General features: G+C 33.5%; 1 protein-coding gene across 1 annotated transcript in view; it reads right to left on the bottom strand.

Moving 5' to 3' along the window:
- Positions 1–22088, bottom strand: part of LOC121360697 (contactin-associated protein-like 4) — a 201163-nt gene that overhangs the window by 19810 nt on the left and 159265 nt on the right. Inside the window, exons 13-16 of the mRNA XM_041480742.1 lie at positions 20244–20441; positions 16970–17126; positions 13795–13922; positions 4607–4777 (exon numbers count right to left, since the gene is read on the bottom strand). Coding sequence (XP_041336676.1) covers positions 4607–4777; positions 13795–13922; positions 16970–17126; positions 20244–20441 — 654 coding nt within the window. The remainder of the gene's footprint in view (positions 1–4606; positions 4778–13794; positions 13923–16969; positions 17127–20243; positions 20442–22088) is intronic.

Here is a 22088-nt window from a genome sequence, read left to right as displayed (position 1 = left end):
CTACTGTCTATTAGCTTTTGTTATTTATTCACATAGCCTCTACGAACGTCAGAGGAAAGATTTTGATGTAGTATATAAAATTATTATTTAAATTGAGTGCTCTGAGCAAATTTCACATTACACAGTTTCATAGTTTGCCTAGAAAATCATTGAATCTTTGCAGGTCAAAATAAAAACATGAGGTATATATCAGAATATCGAAAATCTGAAAATTGTGAATATTCTCTCTGAAGGTCTTTCTTTCATATATTCAAAGACAATCATGTATGAAAAAAAGTATTCCCTAGACAATGTGCAGCCACAATTTTTTATTATTAAAGATTTAATTAAAGGAGAATAGAGAAGATTTCATAAATCCAAAGAAAGATTCCATAAATCCAAAAAAAACCCTTCCTATTTACATCATTGAATTCTGACAGAAAAGCAAAAAAATTAGGAATCAAGGGAATTAGATGAGCTTCAAACAACATTTTAAAGACAGATTAATTGAAGTAGAAGAAAATATTCCATGCAGTATTTTTTACTTTCTTTTCACTTTTTAAAAAGATATTAGACATTTTAAAACATTTAAATCCACTTTGGCCAAACTTTAGACTGAGTAATGTCACACATTTGCAATCCCTTAAGCCCTAAATCTTGTTGCCATAAAGTGTTTTTCTATAATAGTTGAACCTAAGGCAGAAAAGTAAAATGGGAAATGCATAAACCATTTCACTTACTAAGTAAAATAAAGCAGTAAATTTATAACTGGAATACCTTTTGTACTAAATGACCTCTTCTGCTTAAAAATCAAGTTTTACCTAATAATAAGAAATAATTGATATCTAAACACAATTCCTCAGTAAAATAAATTAGTTTTAGGATAAATTTCTTTTCTTTAGAAAAAGCTGAGAACTCACTCTCCCCTTATAGAGGGATAAAAGGAAAAAAAAAAAAAAAACAAACCAAAAAAAAACAACCACACAGTAGGAGAACAAAAGCAACAGAAAATCTATGTGACTGGCTAAAAAGAATTTCTACTGAATGTTACCTTCTGCAGAGAGGTCTGTGTAATCTTCTGGATACTGTTGGAGTTAAGCCTGAAAACACAAGTTCTGCTTTGAACTCACTGAATGTGCCTATTGAATAGCATATCAGAATGACAAATCTGATAAATAATGTTACTGTTTAAATTTTAAAGGCAAGAAAACGCATAATAAAGATTTTGAAATAACCACTGAAATAATGAATTATGTTAGAACCACTAAAATTTCATATAATCTTGAAAAAAGGGAAGCAATCCCTGAATTCTACATATGAAGGCTGAAATTACAAGAATGGGTTCATGGTCATCCATTGTAGTGTCTGAAGGCTAACCAGAATATGTCCAAAAAAATGAAAGATATAATCACTTAACATTCTATAATATTATAACAACAACAATGCAAATTTGAAAGAAAATTTGGTTTTATTAGAATGACCACGAGAATGTGCCACAGGATGTGGAAGGATGATACTGGATTCTAAAATCTGTTATCTTGCAACAAAGGACGTACACACAGAGCACTTTGGTCATTTCTTAGGCAGCAGAAGAGAATGCATCCTGGAGTTCTCTTCTGGCACAAAAATATTTTTTGGGTCCTACCTACATGGTTGTTGCTTAAAAACTATCCAAGCATTGCAGGAACTCTTATAACCATAGTGCGTTTGAACACAGGCAGAGTCCATCTACAGACTGGCAAAGTGGAGTGGAAGTTGATGGTTGTCATGGAGAGTGGTCAGTGGCTAGCTGTGGCTAGAATGACTAACAGAAAGTACAGCTGCAGAGAGCCATCCAGAGTATTATGTAAGCGTAAGCATCATGTGCAGAAGCAGAAAGTGATTACCAGCTAATATGCTACAGGATGAAAAATCCTAGCTTTTTCCATAAAGGAAGCAGTTGAACTGCACTCATCCTGGACAGTAAGTTACAAATTTGGGCAGACAAAGGCCACCAGTAGTTGCATATTGCACTGTTCTGAACTACTTCCAAAGCAACTGCAGAAGCCCAACCAAATCAATACACCATAGTGTTTCCAACCCTATTTTATATTTCTGTTTAACTCTTTGGAAATAAACCTTCAGTGAGCATTCAGTATAAAATACCCAGGCCTTTGGCCAGAGCATGTAATCTTTGGTCCTATAAGTATTTAGCAGAGTGTACTCTTCAGCATTGAATCAGCTTTGTAGCTTTCAACCAATATTTCTGCAGTAAATCAGTAAATGAGGAAGAAGTTCAACATGCAATTATAACTTATTGCAGAACAAAAATAAGGGATCAAATATCTTCTTTGAGACAAGTATCTTCTTTTACTTACCCTCTCTTTAAAAATACAGTTAGGATGCACACACCATTTTTGCAAGAGTCTTCTAGAATATACACAGATGCACTACAGTGTTTATAACTTCATAAAACCAGCAGAATAGCTCTAAGTCTCACATTAAGTATCACGTTTCTGGATCTGACTTTTTTGTTTGAGCTAGACTTCAATGTCTAAAGACTACCACATAAACAAAATAATTAGATATAAAGTTTGAAAACAATAAATAAACTATTAAAAAAATTAGTCTTCCCAAGTAATGAATGTCAAATGATAATGACATGATAAGTTTTAAACATTTTCTCACATCATCCTCTTAAACAGTGACATCTGACATTTACCTTACTATTTATTGTTAGCCAAATAAAAGATATTAATTTATTTGAAACTAATAATAGAACATAAGTGTAGGCTGGTAATTTACATTCACATTTATTATAAAGGATATGGAATTATATGATGATGAAATATAAATCTTATACCATATGAAATGCTCAAGTTAATTTTTTTTTGAGAAAGGTACTGTTGATGGAAATACATATTGCTCATTTGTGATTGATATTTTCCACCATAAAACCAGACAATTCTGAGTCCACTACAAACAATCCTTCATTTAATTTACATATGACATACAAAAACTAATGGGTCTGTCTACTCAAAAAATTAGGGTGTTTATGGAGATTAAGAAATATCTCTATATTCTACACAATAATGTGACAACTTTGCTTTTTAGATGCTGAAATTACAGACCAGTTCAGCCTTTTGCTTTCTCTCACACCTCCCTATTCATATAAAGTCATTTAAAAGATGTAAGTATGCAGTGGTTTTTATGCTTATGAATGAATGGGACAAGTGACATGAGTCTGTCTTCATATTATTATTCTGAAGAAAAACTTACAGTCTTCTAACAAATGTCTGAATAAATTCAGTTCTCAGAACCATTCCTTTAATGCTTCCATGATTTAACTGTTTATTTTGAAAATGGAAAATAATTTATCAGACAAGACTGTCATCATTGCTTCAGAGAGTCTCCACTGAAGTGCTGATCCAGTACATTTTCTGTATTGCATGACACCGAGTTTACAGTGCCACTGTCCTTTAAACTGTTCACAGAGCTTTAACAGAAGGCAGTTCATACTGCCAAAAACTTGGCAAAAACAGTGTTGAAAACAGGGTAGTTTTCAAATACAACACTATAGTTTGAGATGATGAAAAACAATTTCATTAAACACTAAACAATATTCTATAATTAAACTAACTACAGAAGGAGTTTTCCTGTTTGTTTCATTAACATAAGATGTTAACATGGACCAAAAAAAACCAAATCCAAAAAAAAAACCAAACCAAAAAACCAAGAAAGCAGAATATTTTACTTTTTAATTAAAAATATTTAATGTTTTATAGCAATATTTTGCAATGCAACATATATATTTATTTGTACTCTTCTCTAGAAAATATTGGAGTCTGATAATAAAATTGATTTGGAAAAAAATGAGGAACTGTCTAATCCCAAGGTAAAAATTGTTCTACTAGAACAATTTTAGAGAACACTCAGAGTCACCAGGCAAGAAAAAGACTTTTCAATTAATGTGACATTTCAAATTAATTCAAAAGTCTAATGAAAAAGTGCTTTATCCTTTCAAATACTCTCCTTTTCAATAATGAGCAATATAAGAATAATACATTGGGTCAACTAAGATAAAGGTTTCACTTTACGCTGGTCACCTTATGTCGGATTTAGTGGGATATTTAATTCTCTCTTATGCAACAAAAATTTATTTCTGCTTGTAAGTATAAGAATTTATGTTTGCACAAATAAAATAAAAAAAATTGAAAGGAAAAAAAACAAAAAGAAAAAAGATGAGAATGTGTGACTTAAGGTACTGTGGCACATGAGGTCTGAGTCACACATGGTGATTGAGTGAGTCTTCCAGCAGCCACATATAATGCCTGGTCTTAAAATTTGGAGTAAGAGAATTTGGTGGTAGAGATACACTAAACACAAGAAGTAGAAACAGTCTTAGCAGTCAGGGGCTGATTGCTGTGTTCTTAGATTAAGAAACCCCTGTGGCAGAAAATATCCTCAAATGAGTACTTGTTTAGTCTCAGTGCTGTGATTTTTTCTGATAATGATAAAGATCTGGTAGTAGCAGTAGAAGTAATAAAGGTAGAGAACAGTTTTTAAACACTCCCCCTTTAAATTAAATAAAATCCAATTTTTATAATAATAACAACAAAAACAAAATACCATCAGTCATGTTACTTACACTGTAACTCTATCCTTATGAAGTCTTGAATTCCCAGGTTCTCTAAAAACACTCCTGAGGATGCGGTAGTTTTAAAGAAAAATGAGACATCTGCACTGAATTCTCCGTGGAAGGTGGGGAAATGCAGGTAGGATGTCTCTGTATTGAAGGAAGCTGAATTCCAAAATGTTCCTGGTTAACAGAATGAAAGGATGATAGATACAGTGTTATCTAACATTTCTAGTGTAAGTTTTATAACCGATAAACAAAAGAAAATTCCCAGGTTTAAGAACGGGTCGCAGTGTTCAGAGAGTCCACATCCACAGAAGCTTCCCTATTAGCTCATAATACAAAAAGGTAGGCAGTACTGGGAATGTAGAATAATGTTTCATCAAGAATAAAGGTGCTCAGCTGAGGCAACAAAAAACCAATTATTAGGAAACAAAATTAATTTCATCTGCGCTGAGAAGTCCGGTAATGTCCTGATGTATCCTTTCATGAAGTAAGCAAACATAGCAGCTATGAATGAAGTATTATACCTACATTAAAACAGTATGGCTGAGGGAGCTGTTTAGCCTGGAAAAAAGGAGGATCCTTTTCCCCAGGCTAAACAGCCTAAATAATGTGGGGACCTTATTGTTCTCTGCGACTGCCTCAAAGGAGAGTGCAGTGAGGCAGGGTCCATTGTCTTCTCCCAGGTTACAAGTGACAAGATGAGAGGAAATGGCCTCAGGTTTATATTAAAGGTGACAAATATTTTTTGTTACTGAAAGGATTGTAAAGCATTGTAACAGACTTCCCAGAGTAGAGTCACAATGCATAAAAGTGTTTGAAAAACTTGTGGATATGGCACTTGAGGTCATGGTTCAATGGTGAACATGGGGGTGGTGCAAGGCTGACAGCTAAGACCTTTTTTCTTAAAGGTCTTTTCTAACCTTTACAACTCTAGGATTAGTTAGTACAAGCAATAACAAGCATGACACTTAATAAATATATATTTTACATAACAAGGAAAAAAGACTTCTTATCATTGTAGTCCAGTGATATTTACCAGATATCTCAAAGAATGCAGGACAAATATCCTTGCAATTACTGTGGAAGAAATCAAAGAAATAAATTGCGAAATTTAACAAACTAGCATAGATATTTTCCTGGTTTTATCTATTTTTACGTAAGCATCCAATTGTAATTTGCAAGGTTTAGTTACTGATTTTTAAAATGCTGATATAAAATCTCTAATATCACCCTCTTCTAATAACGACATAATCTTCATTTATGGTGTTCAACTAGAAGTACCTTGTTAATATTGCTGAATCCTTACAGATATATCAGTATTTCTTTATTAAGCTATATTGCTTTCTAAACCAAATGAGACATTCAATACTTTCTTATCTAATTGATCAAGCCCGTTGAATATTGTCCTGATAACGTTGTGATCTCAGTCTAACAGTTATGAAGAACTGTAATTTTTGCTCCAGCCATGTTCTGCTTTTAGGATGGAAAGGGGGGAAAAAAATTTGAAAATTTCTTTCTTCCCTGCAAAATCAAACCCTATAATACAGTGTATATGGAGGCCTAGTCCACAGCCAATGAAGTAAAATTAAAGTCCATTCCCTCATTCCAGCAGAGTTTTTACCATTTTTGGAAGGGTTTGGAACCCAAATCTAGAAAACCCTAGAAAAGCAGCATTGCAGGATTTTCACACATATTCTGGCAATTGCTTATTGTGACTTTTGACACTCAGGAATACTGCCAGCTATCACAAGTTAAAGCAGCCATCAGGACAACATTTACATGGTAAGGCAGCTGTGAACAGATGGCTCGGGCTGGGAGGGGAACATGTAGCTTTGCACCTTGCTCTCCTATGCTGCCTTATGGGCTTCTTGAAGTTACCAACCTGTGAAAAGCACCACCAGACAAAAGCAGCAGCCTTACATATTGGCATCAATTTTAAGCCTATGTTCCTCAGCTGTGTCAGGTCATGGCTCCCACCGAGCGAACTTCACAACTGTTGTGACTAACAGCTGTGTATCAAAGCTATTTAAAAATAATGGACTGGCTGTTACCATTAATTCAAACACAATAGGAAGTTTAATACGGTAATTTATGCAAAATTGGTACAACATTGCCAGCAATTAGAAGAGAGGCAATAGGGGCAGTAACAGTCCAGTAAATTAAGGATACAATTAGCTTCAATGAAGCATTTGAATGATATTTGTAAACCAAAATGGAGTCCTTGGGGGAGGGCAGGGATAGGAAGTTGTATTTTTTCTCTTTTGATTTAGTGCCTTTTCTTGTCTAACCGTTTGTTTTTTTTTTCTCAGCTCTGAGAGCTGTGTAATTTATGAATGTAAAGATACTTTATCAATAAAGCAGCTTAAATACAGGCTTAGGACAAGTATATTAAAAGTATCTTATATTGTTGTAAATCATGGTGGGAAAAAAATTTCTTAACTTTACAGCATCTGGCTCACAGTCTCCCATTTATTTTTCTGGAACTGCCAAACACCATTTGGTTAGGAAATTAATATTATTTAGCATTTTATCTAAGCTGTAAGACTGCAGTCTTCCTATGAGTAAAAAGAAGGAACATCCTATTCTTATAAATTATACATGAAGATATTTTTTATTGAAAAATATACATATGTTTTTGGCACATATCAACTAGCCTTACCAACTTACTTACTGTAAAACAAAAAAAAGGGACAATAATAACAAGACAGATAAATTAGCCTTCTCAAAACAATCGTGTGATTGCAATTTGTAATTTACAAATTTACAATTTGTAACGCTATTCAAGTTCCTACTCAAAACTGAAATCTGTTCATCATTTGTATCAATTCCTTGTCATATCTCTAATGGTTGCATCTTCATTCTATCAGCAGGGACACTGAGAGACAGAGAGAAATAAAGAGAAAATAAAGATCTTATGTTTCTGAACAGTATATTTTGTACTTTGGGGTTTTTTTTTTTATCTGTAAGATCCACACATAAAAGACCAGTAGGGAAAACCGTGATCATCTAGTTCAATGTCTGATATAATACAGACTATATAAATTCCCTGAATCACTTCTTATCTGAAAAAGAGAATTTAGTCTAGGAAAAATATTCAATTGATTGCATTAAAAAATGTCAATTTACAAAAAATTCACAAATGCTTTTACTGTCAGTTTGTGCATATGTATGTATTCCCACACAGTGTAGCTTCAAATCCCGAACATTAAATAATTTCCTGATTTTATTTCCTGCTTTCAAGAACATTATTTGAAATTTCTTCCTCTATGAAACTCTTTTAAAGTTTAACACATCACCTCAGATTATGTCCAAATTCAGCAAAGGAATTTAAATGCTTTCACTAAAAATGAACCTCAACTTTAATGCTATCCTTTAACCTTACATTCTCTTCATATATGTAAAACTGTAATCACAGACTTGTATTAAACCTCTTGATTATGCAGGAAGCTGCAAAGAGGACCAAAACAAAGTTGATTAGACTGAGGTTAGGACAAATATGAATTAATAATAATTTATATAAAGCTAAATAAGGGGGAAGAGTTGAACACATGGTTACAAATATTTCTGCTTTTGAAAGTAAAAGACATGTCCTGATTTCTCAGGGTACTGAAGAGAGATGAAACAGATTTTTTTTTTTTTTCCTAAATTAGAAATTTACTGTGCTGCTTTAATGAAGGTATCATGAGTGGTTGATACAGTTAGTCTCTGTTACATCCAAAGCTCACACTATTTCTTTCTTCATTTAAATGTCAAACAGAGAACTCACATTGAATGGATTATCTGCTTGCATTTATATGCTTGCACTGTCATTTTACAGTGGAATTTACTTTTTTTTTATTCAGCCAAGTAAACAAGACTACATCAAATACCTTATTAAAGTCTATCTGTGTCTCCACCAGTATTACCCTTATCTTTATTAATGTAAATTCCTGCTAAATGATATATAATCTTTACAAAGAATTATATTATCTATACATATGCATTTATATAATTTTTTATTAAGATCTATATCAACAATTTTATTTTTGGCCCAAGAATTAGTCTTATGCTGACAGAATATAATCACCTATTTAATACACAAAATTTTGGTGCATTAGCTATATTTCAGTATTTTGGATTTATTTTTATGTCCTAATACTTACTGGATATTCATAGTAATAAATCAGAATATGTCTACTCAGCTCTTGTAATGAAAAGAACAAGAAAAAAAACACCCAACATAGAAGGATGGGTTTTTTTAATCTACTCCCACTAACTGACTCTATTGGAATTTATTCAACGTCTAGCTTTTACTTCAATAATGACAAAAATAATGTCATTATTGAAGTAAAATATATGAAGTAATATATAATGTCTTCTTTTTTCATGAAGACCATAGAATTTCTATCTATTAATGTACCAAAGAGTTTGTTCATTCTCATATGCTTCAAAATCTTTCCTGTTACCCTGCTCAGTTGATATATGTTAGTGTTAATCTTAACTTTCACTATAGTTAGATATATTTTTCAATCTAATACTAGCAGTCATACCATACCATTTATTAAACATATTGTAGAGCAGAAAAGGGATTACAGAAATGAATCAGTAATAAATCAGTACTTCATTTTGAAGGTGACAGAAAAGTGTGAGTGCTAGTGATATGCGTGGTGCTGAGTGTCACCAAATACTATTGACTAATGTTTTTTAAATGGCCATATTCTTCTAGAATATCTTTAATACTTCCATTGTACCTTGGCATCTTATAAATACAGTTAGGTAGCTTTATAAAAAATTCTGAAAACTTCTATAAAATAAACTATATTAATATTTATATTACTTTTGGATTTTTTGGTTTATTTTCTTACAGAAGGCTACTCTTTCCTGCCTTGCTTTGACTAATATGGTTTGGTTTTCTTATAAGTAACATACTTCGTTGAAGAGATCAATACTTAAAACCTAAAATAAAGAAGCCAAGTACAGAAATGGAATGTTAAATAAAAGAGTGAAAAAAAAAAGCAACAATAAAGAGCCAACTTCTGCTGGACTGCATTCGGTACATGACTTTTCAGAAGCACCCAAATAAATAAATCTAACTTAGAAACTTATTGGAGTGCATGGTTTATGGCAATTCAATTCAACCAATTATTCATGGTTCTACTTTATTTTGCTGCGGGCATTAACATTTTCTTTTTCTCCCAAGTAACTGTCCCACAAGGAATAGATTATTGATGGAATAAGAATTTATGATCTTTCAGATTTGAGTCATTTAATGAAGTACTGAAGGTATTATAAATACCAACAAACCTTCTCCTCCATGTTTTTACATGGTGTGCTAGTCAGTTATTCTGAAAAACTTGTGTCTGTCAGATAGAACAGAAACCTTTTTAATAAAAGATATCCCCTGTGAAATACCATTGTATCATTTAGTTCTGGAGAGTGACAGAAGCAAAAATAGCAATGATCTCTTTGAAGAGTATTCAAATGACAGTGTAAGTCCAAGAATATCTGTTCTCCCTTGTTTGACAGCACTTCTGAAAAATGGGTATTTTCCACTAGACCTTTTCTGCATTCTTCACCTACCCAAAGGTAAACGTCATTAAAAGTATATTTAATTAGACCCTCATGAGTGTCAACAACCTCAGGTTAGGTAAAAAGTCTTAATAGCAGTCTTCTTTCCTTTTGCAGCTTTAAATTGCTGCTAGAAGCAATGGCGTGGCAAGAGAGTTTAAACTTAATCAGTTTTGTCTAGTGTGAAAATTAATATGTAGAACTCAGAAATTACTGCAAGTCATAGCTATTTACGTTAACTGTAAAACTGAATACCAAAGCAATGTTCATTACAAAATCTACTGCTGATGCACAAAGACCATTGGAAGAAAATCTACTAAGTCCTATACTCAGTATTTATTATAACACATATTATATATGAAGAATTATATTAATATATTTCAATACAGTCTACATATTACATATATACATATATATATATATATATATATATATATATATATATATAAAATTTCCTATGTAGAATAGATCACAGAATCGATTACATTGCAGAAGACCTCTGAGATCATCAAGTCCAACTTTTGACTGGTCACCACCTTGTCAACTAGACCATAGCACTGAGTGAACCGTCCACTCTTCCCTTAAACACCTCCAGGGATGATGACTCCATAGCCTCCCTGAGCATCTCACTCCAATGCTTAACAACCCTCTCTGTGGAGAAATTCCTCTGATGTACAACCTGAATGTCCTCTGGTGCAGCTGGATACCATGTCCTCTTGTCCTGTTGGCTGCCTGGGAGAAGAGGCCAATCCCCACCTGGCTACAGCCTCCTTTCAGGTGATTGCAGAGAGTGACAAGATCTCTTCTGAGCCTCCTTTTCTCGGCTAAACGTCCCCAGCTTGCTCATCCTCTCCTTATGGGACTTACCCTCTATGCCCTTCATCACCGTACTGCCCTTCTCTGGACATCATCATATATCATGCTAGAAAATATTTATATGATAATTTTATAATATGGGTAATATATAATATATTATATGTCATAAAATATTAAATATATGTATAACACACCCCAAATTATATAATAACTTTTACTGAGATATTTTATTATATACATTCATAGAATTTGTGGTTTTCTTAATGCTTTGGGTTTATGTCAAAATCTATGACAATTATTTTCCTTCAGAAATTGCTTTGTTTTCTCAAATTTTAATTCTTACGTCCTTAAATACATGTCTTCTCATACTGTCTTTATGATGTAAAAGACTGAGAAAAATTGCATTATTTAACAATCAAAATCAATGTTCTTATTCCAAGGTTTTTGCTGTTTTATGACCATGAACTGTTATATTCTGAAATCTTTTCAATGAGCTTCTTTCAGTTCAAAATTGCTTCTTTTTGAAGTCAAATGCTATAATGTTGTATGACATTGCAGGAATATTTCACTGATATTCAGACTGAGTTCTTGTGCTTGTTCTCATGATATTTTAGAATTCTCTATCACAGCCTTGTCTAGAAATACTGTGATCATTCATCATCAGTGTGAAATATTGCAGCAATTCAATCACCCAGACTAAGCAAACATCAAAAGAAGTCAGGGAGGTCAATGAGTGTCAAAACTGTCTGTATGTTTTAGAGATTACTCCGAGAAAGCTAGTTGACGTCCATGTTTTAAGATCTGTCACGTCTGAGGTCAGGTTATGTAATTAATAATAGTTGGGAACTTGGTGAGTAGTGGAATTCAAATTCTTCCCCCCAGTAATTAGAACTACGCAAGCTCTAAGTGTTTCTGTTTCATTGCTGTCTTTGTCACTGGTTTCATTATCTGTGGCCACAATGGATGTCTGCTGCATCATAGGATGAGTGAGCATGGCCGGTCAGCTGGGGGAGGTTGTTACCCCCCTCTGTTTGACATTTGTAAGAGAACACCTGCATTGGGCTTCCAATTCCCTTTCCCCTAGCAAAGGAAAACATTAATAAACAGGAGCAAGTATTGTGGAGGCCACCAGAGTGTTCAGGTCTGGAGCACTTGTCCTGCCCTTCAGGCAGGAGGAACGGGGCTGCCTCAGCCTGGGAAGGAAAAAGTTTGCTGGGGAACCTGATAGCAGACTCCAAAACCTAAGGGGAAATCATAAAAGAGACAGATACAGGGTCTTTGCATTGGTGTAAGGGGTGAGTATCAAAGACAGTGGTTATGGTGAAAGCACAGAGTTTCAGGCTTAATAAAAGTAAGAAGAAATTCTCACTGAGGACAGCCAAACAGAGGTAGAAGCTGCCCAGAGAAGCAGTGTAGGCTCCATCCTTGGGTGCTTCAAACACCAGTTTGACAAAGCCCTGAGAGACGGGTGATCTCAACTCATGGCTAATCCTGCTATAAGCAGAAAACCTCTGTAGTCCTATCACTCTGACTTATACCATAATACTATATCATAGTGTTATGATTTGTAGGACAAATGATTAGTTCACAATCAGATGTCAGACTAGCGAAGTGAAAGAACCCAGTGGGATTTTTAAGTCTTATGAATTATCATAAAAAAAACTAGAATGCAGTGCTGAAACACATCTGTTAAGAAATCTTCCAGGCATAATTACTCTGACAAGACAGAGATGACACAAAAATAATACATAATACATGCTGATAAGTGCATACAACATTTTTTTAATCTATGTGTTTTACTGAGTGTGCTTAAAAGTATAAATCAGTACTTTACTGGTACTTCTCTTACTCATATAAACTGAAGAAATTTGAAAACCAAACATGACATCATATGACTAAGGAGGAAAATCATATGAAGAATAAAAATATTTCTAAATACCGTATCTATTACATATCCAATATAACAAGTAAGTTCATGAAAACTCATAAGGTAATGTGATTTAAGGAAATTAACCTATCTGAATATTGTAATAACTTACTCAACTGCACATCAAATATGGCCCATCCAACTCTTCAGCTGAGTTCTTTGGGGTTGTTTATAGCATTTCTTCTCCTAATTCCTAATTTTTGATTACAAGCAGCAGCAGACATAGAATTTTGTGTAATACATTACTCTTGAATATAAGCCAAACATGTTCTCTTTTTCATTTAATAGGGAAATTATTAAAAACAGGAGTATCATCACAAATCTTCAATAAGGTATCATTTTGCACAAACATATTATTCTGGTTGCTACATATATGTATTCAGAATGTAAATCTAGAATTATTATTAAATTTTTAAAATTTTAATTCTTACATGTAGTTGAAAATTTGCATGTAGATATTGAATACACTGAATTACTCTCCCACAGTACAGCTTTCCTAGATGAATGAAAATTCAGAGGAGATAATATGTGTAATGTTTTGTGATGGATGCAGACATAGCTAGTGAATGGTATGTCCCCAAGATATGGTAACCAGCTACAAACTCATGTAACTCATTACTCCTGCAATGATTTATTCATAATTTAATTCCAGTTGGGTAAACCAAAATACCTGTTTTAAAACTATTATAACACTTTTTATTTTCATTATTAATATGTATAATGAAAAATAATTTTTTACAATTTCGATGGTTTGCACTGGATGATGGTGGGTTTTTTCTAATTTAAAAAAGAACTGGATGAAATTTTTAGAGAAGTCTATCTTAGGCTTGCAACAAATTCCATTTAAAAGTTATTGCAGAAAAAATGCATCACTGTTTAGCAAAACTCTTTAGTAGTTACTTACTATCACCACGGCAAAGCAAAGGCCCCAGTTTGTAAGCAGCTTCCGAGTTTGGTCTGTCAGTATCTGTGATCACAATTTCAGTTACCGGTAGATGGTCCTTGTAGGAGAGGAAGCCAGTATCATTTGTCCTGAAAAGGTAAAATGAAAGGCACAGCTCTCCTAAATGTTTCCAATAGATATTTCACTATCATTGAGGCATTCCTGAGGAAAAGGAAAGAAACTGAAAACAAAGAAAGGGGCTGCCTAAATATGTATGTGTGTGTATGTATTTGTATATGTGTGATACAAAAAACTGTAAATAGAAACATATGCTTTGGAGTTGATATTGGACTCATTTGACGGAACTAAAAGAATTTAATTTGAAGTGGGTAGTTTTATGGTTGTGACCATAAAACAAGTGTGAAAAAAGTCCTCTTGAATAAATGGGCACCTAACTGTCTGCCTGCGTCAATGAATTTGCTCAAGTCAAATTTGAAAATGAATTTTATGTTGCTGAGGACATCCAGTATCTGTAATTGACCCAGCCATCAATATGAAATATTTTATGGCTTAATATAACTTTCAAGTAAGTCTAACTTTTTTTTGTCCTACCTTGACAAAAGTTAAAAAAAAATCAAAAAATATAAAATATAGTCATGCTGATTACAGGAAAAAACAGTATATGGTACAAATATGAAACTTACAGAAAAGAAAATATTCAACTGTGCACTCTGAACACATATCTAGTACTAGTAATATTAGATCTAGTTCCTTGTTTAAAATCTTTGTTGACTTAGTGCCAGAACTGAGTTTTTAAATTTCTTAAACACCAGTTTTGGCCCTAAAATTCCTTTCCCTAAATCCACGGAAATGCTCAGTTACTCATGAGTATTCTGGAAAATTCAATCTGTCCATTCAGTCCATTCATGGTTGAATCTTCCCTTTAAGGGCAAAGCAAATAGTTCAGAATAAACAGCAGAAACTCCTCATGCTGAATAAAATTAGTCACTTTTTTCTCCTCTCCCCTCTCCCTTTCCTATCACCATCATCATCCTTCTTCTGCATACAATTTCTGTTTATCTATTTTGGAGCACAGTGCAAACAAATGGACAGTTTTTTAGCAAACTATTTTGCTTAACTGAGGAATGCAAAACATGGGGTTTTTTTAAATGTTAATTTTTCATGAGGTGAGATATTGCAGGTTTCTAATTTAGAACTAAAAGAAAATCCCTCAAAACACCTGAAGTGTTTGCTTCAGTAAAATGATGCTGTAAACAAAAGGAAACTGAATAGAAATTATCTTCCATGGAGAGGATTTTCAATTTTTAAATTTTTAGGACCAGATTTTTTTTCAAATCTTTCTGTTCTAGAGTTCTACAGACTTAAAGCTTTTGATAAGTCAAATAAGGAGTTTAGAATTAAATCTATGTCCAATGCATGAAATAAGATAGATTTCACTATAAAAGCAGACTGTCAAAGTCAGTGTTTCAAAACCATGGTGTGTAACTATTCTCTGTGCTCAAAATGCACCTCAAACAAGCATAGGTTCTGCCTACTTTTACCACCCAGTGAACAGTATCTAGTCAACTGATCCAAAACAGTAGTCTCTAGGGAACCAAATACAACGTTAATCATGGTGCACAAAATTAGTGTACACATAACCACTGTAACACTGGAGTCACTGAGAAGAATCTCTACTTAAAAGTGTCCAAAGTGGATACAAACAGAAATACAAACCCAGAGTCATTATACTTTCAATTTAATACACTCATAAACATCTAAGCAACCTACTGGAAGTGGATGTGCATGTGAAGACATGCATGTATCCTCTCATCTACTGTATTTACAAATATATTACCATTAAAAATTTACCTATATATGTGAGCATGGATTGAATGCATGACAAACCTGAGCAAGAATATTTTACATGTCTGAGAAATGGTACTATTTTTTTTTCTCAAAATGCTTTCATCTTTTAATACCTTATTTTTGTGTTAGAAATTAATATTGTTTTTATTTTCATACAGCATAATAGGGAAATTCTCAGTATTATATGTGTTTCTTTAATCTCTTTATTAGAATAAATGTTGCAGATATCACCCTGTGAATTTTACTGCAATAGGAAAATTTTTTCTCCAGAAATCTTTGAAGCTTGTGAAGAATTGTTCTTTGATTAACTGTTTTTTGTACTTTCATTTCTGTGTCTGCTCAATTCCCTGCTCATGTTGAGGGAACAAGCATTTTCCAACCCAACTCACTAGTCTCTCCTTTAAAGGAAGGGTGGACCTTCAGAAGAAAAAAATTATGTATTGCTTGATTTTGCATGCATCAAGATGTTCCTAAGTATCTTCTTTGCATTTTCCCACTTTCAAAAAATTAGATGTTGATGCATTTTTTTAAATGCATACATTAATGTACTCACTGAACTTGATTTATTTAAGTTAAATGGACTTCATAGTTTTAAGACCATAAAAATTCCTTTAACATAAGAGCTTTCATTTGAAAAGTCCCTCTGCTTTGTCAAATCCCATGCTGCATTGGAGCTATTATTGAGAAAATTGTATCTGATCTTACTAAATGAAAAGTCAGATTCAGATCTAACACTGTAACAATAACTCATTCATTATATTATTTATTTGAAAATTATGGTAAATGACACCAGAGAATTTTAGGCACAAGTGGAAGATGTACATCCTAGAAATCCATTTATTCTCTTTGAATAGGGCCCCATATGAGTGCTTGCTAGCCTATTCATTTTCTTTATCTATGTTGTAGATGAAGAAAAAGGATGTAAAAAGTCTAAACCTTAAAGTGTAGTTGTAAATTATGCTAAAAATTAACTTTTTTCACAGAATGCTTTATTTTAACTTTAATTACATTCAGTAGTCTAAAACTAAATGAAGTTGTGCTAAAGAACTATTGTCTTAATTTACAACATGCAATATATTAAAGACTAGAAAGTATCTGCAAAATTAAATCTTCCTCAAAATTCAGAGTGAAAGAATTAGCAATAATACTTAATGTATATAGCAATAACTTTGTGAAAAATTATGTTCTATAGCAAAGAATCAGATGACACTATGGCAACTTAGATTTCCAACTGCCTTGGCATTATAAATGTGCTAAGGCCTGTATATTTTCATTATTTACTTTTAACAAAAAAAAATATTGTGAATAATGAACAGTAAAAAGTCACCATTCATCCCTGTCTGCATCACAGTTGCAGTAATGCTGGGAATCAATGCAGCTTCCCTCCAGTCCACAAGCACATTTTTGTACAGCAGGCAAGGAACCTCCCCAGTAAGTATGAGTTTCATTGGTTCTTCCAATCCACCAGCTTAGTGGCATCCCATCTAAAAAGGTTAGAGAAAATCAATGCCCAGTCTTGTCTCCCACTTCTCTCAGCTTTCCCATCCAAATAAGTTTCCAAAAGTTTAAGAAGACAAAAAACTCTGCTCAAATCTAAAACCTTTAAATGACCAGGAAAGAATAAATTTTCACCTTTACTTAATAACTAATTATTCATTTTAATACTTCGTTATTATGTATTAAGTGATTGTCACAGATTTTTGCTTGCATTAGTAGAAAAGGGAACTCACAGTACCTAGTTCAGCCAGCCATGATATTAGAATAATTAATCTTAAGCAGTCAATTTATATAATTCATTTTAAAATGGTCCATGAAAGCAGATACATAATCATCCTAAAAATCAGGATAGTTTACATTCCCTAGTAAAGATCAATTTCAGATGTTGGAACCACCAGAAACAGAATGAGGGAAGTCACAGAAATGGCCTCATCCCACTACCAAGAGTACTACAGAGTACTAATACCCGTATCTGTGATGAGCTTTGAGTAGCTGAGTAGCAGCGTTAATCAGAAATGCCCAAAGACAGCTTTTCGGTCATGGACAGCAGATTCAGAATTTATATACTCAGAGACAACAGAAATCATGTTAATGGTGGTCCCATAAGTAAACTGATATATCTGATGAGCAGAAGTGAGGTTGCCCAGGACTATCACATCTCTCTGTGGCGCATCCAGTCAGCATTGTTTGTAGCAAAATGATAAAACTTAGTTTCTTTAATGTTACAGTACTGCAGAATAAGCTTAAAGGTATTGCCAAGCAAGTATAGCAACAGAATATCTACAGAACACATGATAGCAAAATGATATGAAGCATAAAGATAAACCATCTCAAATGAGATGGAAGAAGGGAGATGGATGCATGAAAGTCAAGGCATGAGAAGCAATCAAGTATTGTTAAACTATAGAATTTCTTATAGATGTAATTTTTTTTGCTTCTGCTGGAGCTCCATTTTCAGCACCTGGCCCCCATGAAGAAGATGGAATTTATTCTACTCTCAACTTTGCTTACAAGCGCCACTGCTTATTAAACCTCACTGTTAGATAAGACCTCTGTTACACTGACAATCTTTCAGATCGCGAACATATTGACTGCATTCATTACCACACAACTGTCAGCCCAGCAGGCCAAAAAACAGTGTGAGCAGTTTTTCGAAAAGTCAAGCTTGCATAATGGCATCAATGTCCAATATCAGTGTTTGCGTTTGCAAACCATCACAGGAGGAAGAAAACCCAGAGACCGTGTATAAATAATTTATCAGACAACACTTTAAAAAGGTTCTAGCAACTAAGACTGTAAAAAGCAGAATATTTCTGCTGCTTTAACAGCATGCCCTAGGTTTATACTGTAGTCATGAATTAGCATTCCCAAAGTTTCACTAGGGACATTGGGGTATGTTTAAAAGCTGGTCTCAGTTATTTGTTCCTACAGCAGGGTGAGGAGAGAGTATTTACTGAAATGCTGCAAGTTCATACCGATTAGCCTGGATTTTTTTCACTGCCTTGGCAGAAACTACTGCCTAGGCAAAATAAAGTCATTAATTAAAATGGTTAGAGATTTCTTCATAATGATCACATAAATGTATTAACCAATGACTTCTTTAATGAGATCATTTGCAAATGCTACCCAGGCTGATTGAATACAATGCATTCCTAAAATACAGTCAGTTAAGGTTTACTAGGTGGACTGTATGTTCCAAAAAATATATTATGTAACCATCATCCAATTTTCTATTTCTCAGGCATACCTAGAGAAGATTGTAAACAGCAGAAATGAGAGTGATTCAACTGTGTTTAAAAAAAGAGTTATTTTAGAAAATTTGTAGAAGTCTCATATAGGTCTCTTTCACATCTATTTATTCTTAGCATTCAAAACTAAATTTTAAATTATTTATCACAACTGATTGCACACTTTTAAAACATTAATTTTAGCACATCTATGTGCATATTATAAATATGCAGCTATATGCAATATAAACAGCATAACAATATGGATAGTGAATTATTTTAGCACATTTACATGCAAACTCCCTGGACAAAAAAAAAAATAGTCTTTAAACTTTCTGCTTGAGGCAAACCAGGCTTTTGAACATCTAAACATAGCTTTAATTTGGAGCCCACAGTAAAACAAAGGTTCATCGGGACACCTTAAGCAGCAGGTTCACTTTTTTTGCTGTGGAGGTGTTTTCAAACAGATATTCTTCCAAGAGCAAACACCAGCCTAAGAAGCCCAGAGATATCCATGCCATAATTAGGGAGAAAGAATGTATAAAGGAAGAGCTTAGACACAGAACCAGAGAGGACTTCACGCAGAGGCATTCTCTCTGCTTAGTAGGAAAGAATGCCAAGGAATCAATTTTTCACATCTTAAGAGTTTCTGGTGCACAAGCCAAAAAACTTGACTGAGTTTTTCAAAAAAAAAGTAAACAATGAGGATTTTACCTCCACATTATTTGGAGTGCTTAGATGTTCAGAGTAAAGTCTTTTAACACCATCTCTGTGTCAGTAAGAGTTAAAATTTAAATAGACTGCATAACTTCACTTTTCTTTAAGTATATCAGACTTTTCTTTATTTCTTAAGGCAATTATAATTTTGTCAATAGTCCACATTTTAACTACTGAGCTTTCTAAGAATGTTTATACTGGATAGTGGAAACTCAATGTTATTGATGTGTTTTGTCAAGTACTCACAATATGCACATTAAGTGCACACATTAACTTCTGCTGGTATCTATGCACTAATTTGTGCTCTTTTAGGAACCTATTTCCTCAGTAATAATTTAATTCCTTCTTTAAAATTAAAAAATTCTTGGAAGACCAAACAACAGGGGATCTTAATAACAATCTCTGTTAATTTAAAAGTCTTATGAGAGCAATTAACTTGTGAATTTAATTCTCTGAAAGATAATCATTATAAATCGACATTTGCATTTTCCTGGTTCAAATATCTCTTGGCAACTTACAGAAATCTGAGAACTCAATATTTGAAGTAGTTCAAACTCCATAGTAGCAAAACACCATAGCTTTGTTAGAAATAAATAACTTTAGTAGCCAGCAAAATAAAAGGCATGATGCAACATAATAAGGTTTGTCTGCTTTACTTACCTGACTTATCTAAAAGCCTTGACTTTTTGCAGTAGTAAGCAAGCTCCTGTTCACAGTGATCTGCAAGGTTTATTGTAGCCTGAAGCTGGTCTAGGCTGGCAGAATACTTGAAAAACACAGTGTGTGGGTTCTCTCGATTAGCACTTTTAACTCTGGTTAGGTTGGTGCTGTTATGCTGCATAATTGTCCACGTTGCATCTTTCAAAACACATGTGAAAAGTAATAAAGAATCAGAGTGTTGTGTAAGTTAGTGAGGGAAAGAGCATGTATGATGAAATCAGGCAAAATTCAAGATAACTTCTTGCATCACAGAAAGCCCTTTGGAACCCATGAAACAGACATAAATCATTGAGCAAAAATGAAAACAATTATTCATTGTTTCTATTCATAGGTAGATCATTGTGCCATGACTGTAACAGATATTCAGCTAGTTAAGATTATTCAATATGTGACACCAAATATTTGTATCAGAAATAAAATATCATTTACTTGGTAAATTGCAATCAAAGATTAGAGGGGAAAAAAACCACTTTCCCCAGGCTTAAATATTGCATAAAATAACACTAATTCTATCCTAGAATCTACCTACATTATGTACATCCTTATAGCTTGAATTAATTTATTCAGTATAAGAAAATGGCCTACAGGCCTTTTCTATTATACACAGAAGCAGAAGTTTCTTGTGTATACTGTATTTACTGTAATACTAAGAGTATATATGAAGGTGAATTATTACTGCCACCAAAAATTTAATAGTAGTCATGGTGAAGGCTTGTATCATTCTTCTGTTTTGTATTTTTGCCAAGCCCTTCACCTGTGAATAGGTTGAAAATGAGCTTATTCTGTTTCAGCTCTCACTTTCAAAACCTGTAACTCTCACTTTCCTGACCAAAACTCCTTTCAAGGTAGGGGTGGGAAGGCTTCCAGTTAAAGCCCATCTGGGACAGTCAAGTCAAGTTCAGATTCATGGTCACATTTATGGTCAGCATAATTTGAAAAAAAAAAACCAAGAGAAATATTATTTTTTTTCTAAATTTTAGTACTGGTATAATAGTTCAGACATTCTAATAGCAGTATTCTAACTGCTAGGCCTATATTTTGTATCATCAGCTGCCTACAGGCCACACATGATGGACCATATAAAAATCTCCATAAAGAGGAAAGAATGATGGTCACTTAGGATAACAGTCAGAAAATCTAAAGAAAATATTTTTATCTAATTATAAAATTTTATTAAGGACGTAATTAGACTGTCAAGAAACAGACAGCTAGATATATGAATTTAAATTTTGGTTCCTTTGTTTGTTTTGGGTGCTGTTTTCTATGATTGTGGGAGTTATTTTTTGGTAGATGGATATACATACAGACACAAATACATCTAAACATTACACTGAACATAAAAATGAAGACAAGCAGTTTGGATATTCAACTAGTCACAGTCACAAAATTACACAAAAAAGAAAGATAACAGCAAAGTTTGTAGCATTTTAATTGGCAGTGTGGACTGTAGGCTTTTGATTCTGAAACTGACCTCCAAGAATAAAAAGGAAATGGCACCTCCCTCCCAGCTGCCTGAAAATAGAGCCCCATGAATGTCAAAGACAAGGCAGTGCAGTAAGAAATGTGGGCATCTGCCTTCCCTGCCTCTGGTGGGAAAAGGGAATACCAGTCATGAGGAAACTGGGAACAAAACAAATATAGAGGATTCATCCTGTCAGAATGCATCTTGAGATGAAGAACTGATCAATAATGTTTGCTTAATGTGGTGAATAAGGAGTGACTGAGGAAAACAGGAACAGCTGTTCATGGACACACAAGGATAAATCAGACACTACACTGTACCTT

The sequence above is a fragment of the Pyrgilauda ruficollis genome, unplaced genomic scaffold, assembly GCF_017590135.1.
Source record: "Pyrgilauda ruficollis isolate IOZ18807 unplaced genomic scaffold, ASM1759013v1 scaffold53, whole genome shotgun sequence".
Classification (NCBI taxonomy): domain Eukaryota; kingdom Metazoa; phylum Chordata; class Aves; order Passeriformes; family Passeridae; genus Pyrgilauda; species Pyrgilauda ruficollis.
This window is presented reverse-complemented; position numbering and strand designations above follow the sequence as displayed.